At 55.8% G+C, this 9,550-nt stretch overlaps 1 protein-coding gene across 3 annotated transcripts; it reads right to left on the minus strand.

The window, feature by feature from the left end:
• Window positions 1-2,791: 2,791 nt before the first annotated feature.
• Window positions 2,792-7,445, minus strand: NPPC (natriuretic peptide C). Of its 3 annotated transcripts, none has more exon segments than NM_174125.2 (3): window positions 2,821-3,283; window positions 6,460-6,770; window positions 7,193-7,419. In NM_174125.2, coding segments are annotated over 2 exon segments (381 nt in total). In that variant the 5' UTR covers window positions 7,283-7,419; the 3' UTR covers window positions 2,821-3,283; window positions 6,460-6,479.
• Window positions 7,446-9,550: the final 2,105 nt, after the last annotated feature.

Below are 9,550 nucleotides of genomic sequence, written 5' to 3' on the forward strand. Positions count from 1 at the left end.
TTCAGGCAGAGGTGGGGAGGCTCCTGGAACCTGCCTGGCTGAGGACCTGCAGGCTCTGTCTCCCCAGCCACCATCGCCTCTATGGTAGGGGTAGGGTGGTACCTCTTGGGAAAACACAGGCTTGAGAGATGGGGCCTGTCCTCCAGGTGTATTCAGGAGCCCAGGGTGGGTTCCTGGGCCCCGCCCTGCCATACAGGGCTCCTATGTGTTACCAGCCACAGCATCAGGGAGTCTTAACCAGGCAGACATCCCATTCCTCACCCTGACTCTCCAACAACTGAGAGCTTCAGGGAAGGGAATGTCTTCCTCCAGGACATTCTGAGTCCTGAGGCCTTCCAGGGCCTGAAATTCTTTAGCTTCTGCTCAACCGGCCCCATCCTGGAAGACCAGGACTCCATGGGACCCATCCCTGGAGCTGGTAGGACCAGCTGGTGGCCATCCTAGTGGAAGAGAAGCTGCAGGTGCCCCGGGCAGCTCTAATGGTGAGATCCTCCATGGAGAGGGACGAGGCTGAAAGGCCTGGAGGACCGGAAGCCTTGGACAATACCACTCGGGAAATCTGCAGGTTTCAAAACTTTTCCTGGGGCTGAAAACTTTTCCAGCTTTCCAGCAGAAACTCATGGCTGGGCTGACAAGGAAGCAGTCGGAGGACTTCAGGTTTAGATGTCAAAGGAGGACTTGCCTTCTGGCAGCATCCTCAGACAACAGGTGAGGGGCTGGCCTCCACTGGCGGAAGGCTGGATTGGCAACAGAGTCATGCATGTTGTGTGTGTATGTGTTAGTCGCTCAGTGGTGTCTCACTGCGACCCCATGGACTGTAGCCAGCCTGGCTCCTCTGTCCACGGAATTCTCCAGGCAAGAATACTGGAGTGGGTTGCCATTCCCTCCTCCAGGGGATCTTCCCGACCCAGGAATAGAACCCAGGTCTTCTGCATTGCAGGCAGATTCTTTGCAGTCTGAGCCACCAGGAGAAGCCCATCATGCATGTTGTTTGCAGCTGATTCAGGGATGAGAGCTACTTAGGAGGAGACTCTGTGGTGCTTGGGCCCCAGGATCCTGGGTGTCCGGATACCGTCCACGGAGAAAATTTTTTTTCTTTCGGTGGCAGCTCCTTGAATCCCAGAATTCTCCATTCCTTGTATCTGGGCTTTGGAAGATATGCCAGCTTCCCTACCAGTGAAGCCCACAGTGGACCCGCCGCCTTCCTGCTCCTCCTACTCTGGCAGCACCCCTCAGCATCCTCTGGCAAGGGGTCGGTAGGCAGCCCAGCAAACTGAGGCACTGGCGAGCCCTGGGTACGGCAGCCCCTCACCCTCATTGACCTGGCATCCGAGTTCTGAGCTACGGAAGCGTGGTGAGACCGAGTAAGAGAGACAGCCCCTAGTGAACTCGGCTCAAAGAAGGGCCCCCGACAGTGGTGGAAATCAAGGGGTGGGAAGAAGGTCCCTTGTGTCCCCAGCTGGAACATGACTTCAGAGCTGTTTCCTTACCTAGGTGAGGTCACTGTGTTGGCCGTCCGCCCACCTGAGAACCCACTGCTCAGGGAAGAGGGGTCAGGGGCTCAGATGTCCGCAGAAAAGCCAGGTGCCACAGATCACTTCCCTACCCTCAGTAGCAGCAGCATGGGGCTTCTTGGGTGGCTCAGACAGTAAAGAATCTGCCTGCAATGCGGGATACCTGAGTTCGATCCCTGGGTCGGGAAGATTTCCTGAAGAAGGGACTGGCAACCCACTCCAATCTTTTTGCCTGGAGAATTCCAGGGACAGAGGATCCTGGCTCCACTGGCCACTTCGCTACCCCCATCCCCAGCCAATTTTCCTCTGGAGACACTTGGACAGGCCCGCTGACCCCATGATCTTGGGGCCACAACCACTCTGGATCCCCCTGAGAGGAGTCATGCCCGCCTGGTAGAACCAGCCCAAGAGGCTCTATTTATCCTTGTTTTCACCAAACTAGGGACAGAAGGCAGACGGGGGAGCTCTTCAGGAGAGGCACATATCAAGGATAGAGTAAGATTAGCTTGAAATGATTTAAATTTCCTGATGGCTTCAGGAGAAGAGGTTCTAAATATTCATAATTTCTCATGCAAGGCTCCATGGGGCGTATGAGCCAAAATTGTGAACAGCTTCAGGTGAAAAGAAAACCCACATCCCCCTCAAAAAGCACATCACACACACACACACACAAAAGCACATCACACGATGCAAATAGGAAACCAACCACAGAATGTGTTCTTTCTGAGATCCTTGGCCTTACCCCGCCAAGCCTGGAGAAAGCCACCCACCCCATAATTCCCTGAACTGAGATTCGTAAGGTAACTGGACCCACTCCGCAAGTTACACAGGAACCTTCTGAGTCTCCAAAGCAGAAAGGAAATTTTCAGTCATTTGTTTCCTCTGATAACAGAGAGAAGATGGAGTAGAATTAGAGGGCCCTCTGTTAGCTAAATTTAATTTTAATTTAATTCACCACATCTGACTTCTCAGCTGTCCAGTGTCCTGAGCAGAGCTTCCTGACATGGCCAAGATGATCAGAATCACTTGGGACAAAAGCCACATGGCCAATCCTATCCTCGGAGACACGGATTCAGTGGATCAGGGGGTGGGTGGGGGAAGGAATCTGTATTTTTAACAAGATTCCTGGAGGATTTGGATACAAATCAAACCAGAATTGGGAACATGGCTGTTAGATCCATTCAGAGGCAAAATCCTTGTCTCCACCTCTTCCCTCCTCCTCAGACTAATTACTAAAAAAGAAGTGCCGTGAGTAAATAAAGACAGCTTTCAAGATGTTCACGGAATGAGTTTTTTTTTTTTTTTTACATTTTTCAACTAGTTAAGACAAAAACATTACAATGATTGACTTCTTTCATTTAGTTACATAAATAAAATTTTTATAAATATCTCTTTATAAACAATATAAATAGCTTTACAACATAAATACATTTATGCATGACATGAATTTACAAACAGCAATGTTTTACAGCTGGTTTTGTCAGTCTCTTAAAAACTGTCCCTTGTCATCACGTTGGTGTAGGTGTGTGTGTTTCACGTATATAATATATATATAATATATAACTTTTTATTTTTCATTAAAAAAAAACAAATGACAAAATCATACCCCCCTCCCTAAATAATCATAAAACAGCTGGTGTTGTGTATCCCCAGTACCAGGAAAAAAAAAAAAAAGAAATGTAAAAGCCACATTGCGCTGGAGGTGCTTCCAGATGCGAGGAGGCTGATGACCAAGGGTGACCTCAGCAAAACGCAGCAAGTCCCCAGTCCTGAAACACAGAGGGCCAGGGGAACTCAGCTGAGCAAGCCCAGCCTGCAGGGCACATCTAGAACCTTCCTCCCACTCCAGCTGTAGCAGGAGGTGTAGTCCCTCCACCTCTGCCCTACAGGCCCTGACGGAGGCCTTGCTGCAGAGGGATAAGGCCCTTCCACTCAGGTCCTCCCCAGGCCCTCAGCCGTCACCTGTCCAAGCACAGGTGGAACCAGAAAGTCAGCCAGCCCTCCGCCCCCTCTGTCTAAGCGCAGGCGCTCAGTGGGACACAGTGAGGGAAGGGAAAGGGAAAACGCCCCTGCCCAACCCCCCCGCCCCCCAATTTTAGCTACGATACAGACCCTCGGTCACGTGCTTGCCTTGGCTTTGTAAGTCTGGGGGACAATGGAGGGAAGGGGGAGAGAAGCGTCTGAAGAGTGGGGAATTCTGGGCCCAAATCCCGACTCGGACAAGTACTTCCGGGACAGCTCTGGAGAGCTTTTTAGGCTCGCTTTCCTCACCCATAAAATGGGATAATAGCCACCTCCCAGGGCTGCCACACAGGGCACTGGCAGGGTGTCTGGGTCACAGCGGCCCAGTAAATAGCACTTCCTTCCCCGGCTGGCTTCTCCTGAGAACATCTCACACCTGCCCTGGGGAGATGAGTGGTCGTGCTGGGTTAGCAGAAGCGTTTGATGAGGGCTGCATCCAGTCTCTGCTAGTGGGTATGAGGGTGAACGGGTGTGAGGGTGCCACAGGACTGGAGGAAGGCCGCCTCGGAGGCAGGGTGGTGGACAGCGCGAGCAGAGGGTCCCTGGGCCTCAAGGCCTTGGTGAACTCTCCCCCGGCCCCCTTCTCTGGCCGTCCCATGTGTTTAAACAGATGACAGATGTCTGTGAGGTGTTCATTCAGGCACCCTCCACACCTCGTCTCTGTCATTAGCATTTTATAATCAAGGCTATAACCATCAGCGATAGTCATTTTGGCGGCTGGTTAGAGCCAAAGTCAACTCTTGAGTGGAGGCATGGCCACTGCTTTGGAAGAGCTTTCATCAATGGGGAACCCTAAGCTGTCTTTCTCTTTTTAGCCCAGACAGTGAGATAGCTTGGGCATCGCCACTAGGAGGCTGCTGGCAACAGGAAGGATGCTCTGCCTTCTCACGGAGATAGGGGTGAGGGTGGGGCTGAGACAGTTGTGGATGCTGGAGGTTAGCATTCAGCTAAAAGAGAACTTCCAGGAAGTTGACAAACTTCCTCATTCAAAGGGGTCAAGAAGTCTTAGCAACCTCGATTCCTCCCTCAGGGTCCTTCTCCCCACCCCCACTTGATACCCACAGACAACCACATCTGAGAACAAGGAACCTATGGGATGTGCACGGCAGGGGCTTGACCTGATGCCAGGACCTTATCCCATCCTCTGCTAACTCATAATACCATTTGTTTGGATTCTCAAGTTGGAACTTGATGCTTAAATCACAAGTTGAAAGTCTAAGGCCTGTGGCTCCATCTCTTCGTTGCTGAGATAGGAGAGAATAGAACAAACCCATCACAAGGGTAGCTTCTAAAGACTGGGGCACATGTGCTAGAATCACAGCAAGTTAAGATCTCAGACAAACGAAGCCCTTGCAGGAGGAGCACACAGCCCAGCCATGTCTGGCTGCAGAGAGGAAAGATACCAGCTAAATGCTAGGACAGGTGGGTGAGGAGTGCCCCTAAGTTGGGTGAGGCAGGTTTTGTGGATCATTGACAGACATTTTTCAGAGCCCCTTTGGGCATCTTACAGGCCCCAGACCATCTTTGGCTGGCATCTGGCCCTTAACATGCTCATGAGTTCATTTGGGGAGGTTCACAGACAACTATAGCTCAGGTGAGGTTTTCAAATTTTTTTTTTTTTTTTTAGGTGAGGTTTTCTGTATCGAAGCCTCAGGCGTTGTGCTGGAGAGCTTCAGAGAGGGGCGCTCTTGTCCTCTGTGGGGGAAGACAGTGTGGACACTGATATGGCTTCTGGGATGAGAGAACAGCTTGGTCTGGAGTGGGACAGAAAGGCTGTGGGACAGGGAACGACAGCAGCTGGCCGCAGGCAAGGCTGGACACCGGAAAGGGTCAGATTCTAAAGCAGCTGAATGTCAGTTCCAGAGGTTGGATGTTGTTTGTTGTTCGGACACTGATGGGCAGCGGGGATGGAGAGGATGGGGAAAGGAGGGAAGGACCTTGGCCCAGTATCTTGCCAGGATGCAGCGCTCGGCAGGGGCAGAAGGTAGCACGGGGGTTTCCAGCCTGGTGCAGGGGTAGAAGGCCATGCCAGAAACCCGGGTGTGGAGCCTCCGCATGGTGGGGGTGGCGGGTAGCGGGTGGGGAGGAGCTCAGTTTGGGATATGTTTGAGTTTGAGGTTGGGGCAAAAAAAGATTTATTTTAGTTTCTGTTTCCTTGCCCTGAAATAGTGCCATGAACACTGAGGTTGGATCCTGAAGTCACATGGATTGCAGCAGCGTCAGGACCCTGGACAGGCCAGCTTGCCCACAGCCACGGTTTAGAGACCAGACAAGAACCAGAATGCTCTGGGACTGAAATGCTCCCTGGTGGTGCTAACAAGTGGCTATTCTGTATATTGGGAGGGGGCAGGTGTCACCCCAAGTCTGTCCCATCACAGGGACAACAGACCCAGGGAGCTGTCCTGACCCCTGGGCTGCTTACTACCCAGCACCATGATGCAGTGGCTGGCAAGTGAATTTACCCTTGACTTGTATGTATGCCCTCCTCCTTTGCTCCCACAAACCCAGGATCACCCCTCAACCTCGCCCCTCCCCCACCCCCAGTTGGAGAACTGGGGCCAATGCTGCTGGTTGCTCTGTGGTCCTGGGGTGGTTGGGACCCCACCAAGCTGTCTCTGATTCTCCAGAGGAAGTCAGATGGGTTCATCTATGCTAAGCCATTTCTGACCTTGCCAAAGTTCCCCGACTACTTTTCCCTCACTTTATCCATCTGTAAAATGGGATGATAAATGTTCCTGGGGCAAAAGTCAAGCACACACACAGTCCTATGTCCGGATGGGCTGGTCGTGAGGAGGAAAGCTCCCAGGGCTACGGGATCAGGGGGGAACCGGCCTGCGGGAGAGGGTACAGGTTTGGTTCTGGGGGCTTCGCGGGGGTGCTGGGTGTGCAAGAGAGCCCGGAGGCCAGGGTTGGTGGTACTCACCGCCGCCAGGGGTCGCCGCACTAACATCCCAGGCCGCTCATGGAGCCGATCCTGTCCAGCTTGAGGCCGAAGCAGCCCTTGGACAAACCCTTCTTGTTGCCTCCTTTGTATTTGCGCGCGTTGGGGTGCTCGTGCAGGAGGCGGGTCCACGCCGCCCGGGACTTGGTGTCCACGCGCAGGTCCCGAAGCAGTCGCGATCGGTCGTCCTTGAGATTGGCGCCGCCGCCCCCGGGAGTCTTGTCGCCTTTCTTCTGACCGCCGCCCGCAGCCTGGGGCTCGGCCACCTCCTCGCCGGACGGAGTTCGCGGGACCTCCAAGGGAAAGGACGGGTAGGTGAAGGCACGCGCCGCGGCAGCGCGGGGGACTCTGCGGGGCTGCCGATGGTCCGGCGGGGAGTCCTGAGAACGCCGGTCACAGGTGCCCGGCAGCTCGGCCCTGCGTCCACCTGCCTCGAGGCCGCCGTGGTCCGCTCCCTCGGGGAGCCCTTTGCCCTCCTCTCCTTTGCCCCTTGCGGGGCTGACCACTCTGTGGTCGGGGCTGCGCATTTTTGGACGCTATCCTGAGTCCGGGCTTCGAGGGCCCCCCAGCTGTCCCCCGCGCGCATCTCAGGGGAGAGAGCCGTCTTTCCGCCCCCACTGCTCTCACCCCTCACCCCGGTGCGCCACACCCTCCTAGACACCCCAGCCCTCCCATTGCCCCTCACAGGTTCCGACGTCCCCGCGACAGTACCCACCTTTGGCGGCGCCCCGGGCTTGGCTTCGGAGGGCCGGAGCGAGAGTAGCGCGAGCAGCAGGGCGCAGGCCAGCAGCTGGGAGAGGTGCATGGTGCCCGTGGGGTGCCTGGGCGCAGACGAGCGGCAGCGAGGGTGCGCGGGGCGGGCGAGCCGACAGGCAGGCGAGCGCGGAGCAGGCTGGCCGGGCTGCGAGGCGGACGCGGGTCCCAGTGCTGCGCGGCGCCGGCTGGGTGCGCTCTGAGTCCGCGGCTCCGCTCGCGCCTTTATAATCCAACCTGCCGCTGATGTCATCCTCCCGCCCACAGGGCCGTCCGGGCCAATGGCACACGCGCCGAGGGCCGGGAGAGGGCCGCGGGGGCCCCCCCCTCGGCCCCCACCCTCACCCTACCCTGGAGGGATCCCGCGGCTCGGCGGGCTCCCTCTGGACTGCTCTCCAAGCTGCAAAGCGGCGCGCACAAGGGACCAAGGATTGCAGGGAGCGCGCCCTAGCATGCCAAGCGTCCGTGCACCCGGTGCCCTGCGCACAAGCTTGGCCCTCAACCCACACGCTCGTCCTGGAAAGGATCAGTTTTCCTCTTTGCAGGTGCAAAGATGGGCTCAGAGGAATTAAATCACTTGACCAAAAGCACACAGCCAGAAAGTTGGCACAGTCCGAAATCCACCCAGAGCTGCCTTGTTGCCAATCTCTTCCCCGGGGCACCTGACGGGCGAGAGGCACCGATGCCTTGAGACTGAGGAGGCGGATGGTGGAGCGGGAGGTCGGGGAGGGAGGCGCAAGAAGACAGGGATTTGCCCGGGGCCGCAGGGGGGGAGCGCAAGCCCTACACCACAGAATGCAAGCTTTTCGCCTGCGGGTGAGAGCAAAAAAACAGAAAACTGCGGGTGTGTTTGAGATGCGAGTGTTCCTGCGTGTGTACCGAAGCCCCGTGTGCCGGACGCGGTGACTCTAAGTGCGTCCTCAGCCCGGGTCGGCTGCACAGAACGTCCCCGGCTCTGACCCGCCAGATGGCTCCCGTCTGCACCGGCGGGGGCGCGCCTGACCCAGTCTGCACCCACGCGAGGATCCGCAGCGCGGGGCTGTCGCTCCAGTGTCCTGTGCACCTGCACAGTCTGGGGCGCGAGCTTCACCCGACCCCGAGCCGGGTCCGGCTTCTGTGAGCCGTAACAGGTGGTCGCGTTCGCGTTCTCTGCCCTGAGTGGTTCCCGTCGTAGTTGTCGGTACACGCCCAAGTATCCCTGCCGCCCACGACTCCTTCTCCTGGAAAGGGCGTCTCCGCAGGCTGAGGAGTCATTCGGGATGGGCGGCGGAGACAGAGGATCCTAAGAACTGAGTGAGGTGTGGGAATCTATGACTCCGTGACTGCCTCCGAACAGGACTCAGCTGGAGAGCAGAGACCAGGGGAGGGCGCGCTGGCGGACCCCTGCGGCCAAGACGACCCGGAGGGTTGGAGGCACCCGGATGACCTTTTTCGGGGAAAGGAAGCTGCTCCCCATGCCTGAAGGCTACTGGAGTCAAGAGGGACCGGGAGAACCAGGTGTCTTCTGGTGGATCCCACAGCAGAGGCTGATGCAAAACCATATGCTCTCTCTTTCCCACCCTAGCATTCTGCGCTGGAAAGTGCAGGTGCCTTTGTTTAGGAAATAACCTACGTGTGAGGCCTGAGCTTGGGGTAGCAGATCTCCTGAACTCCAAGATGACCATCAGCAGTGTGTCCTTTGTGTTTTGATGAGTTGGCTCACCACCTTCAGGCAGCCACCCTGATTGCCTGTCTATAGTTGCACCGGGACAGTGGCACCACTCTTTTCATTTGAAGAGAAAAGAAGAGATACTGAAGAGGAAAAGGGAGGGATCGCCGGGTGGAGGATGGAAGTTCCCTCTCCTTTTTGTCTATTGGACAAACAGGATTGTTACCAACCTGGAACTTCTTTGAGATTTGCTTTGTTTATACAGGTTTAAGGAGCCAGGCAGATTGGGCCAGGCATGGGGTTGGTTTCCAGGGAGCAGCAGCTACATCCTCTGAAACCCCTTATTAAGGACAGGTTGGGAGCTTCATGGGCACCTCCTTCTGTCTGAATATCTGTAGGCTGGTTCTTCCTGTCTTCTGTGTCCCTTGTTTGTACTTGGTGATGGCTGGGTAACCATCTAGGTAGGTCTCCTCTCTCTTTGAGCTTTGAGATTACATGCAGTAAATCAACCCTGCCCCACCCCCATCCCAGGGTGGACAGAATCAACACCTTGGGCTCTACCTGCCCCCGTCTGTGGAACAGTTTTCTGGTGAGCCCTCACTTCTGAACACTAGCCTGCGGTCCTTTGGGGCAGGTCAGATCCTGGAAGAGTTACTTGTGGCATGAGGCTTC

This window comes from Bos taurus, chromosome 2, assembly GCF_002263795.3.
Source record: "Bos taurus isolate L1 Dominette 01449 registration number 42190680 breed Hereford chromosome 2, ARS-UCD2.0, whole genome shotgun sequence".
Taxonomy (NCBI): domain Eukaryota; kingdom Metazoa; phylum Chordata; class Mammalia; order Artiodactyla; family Bovidae; genus Bos; species Bos taurus.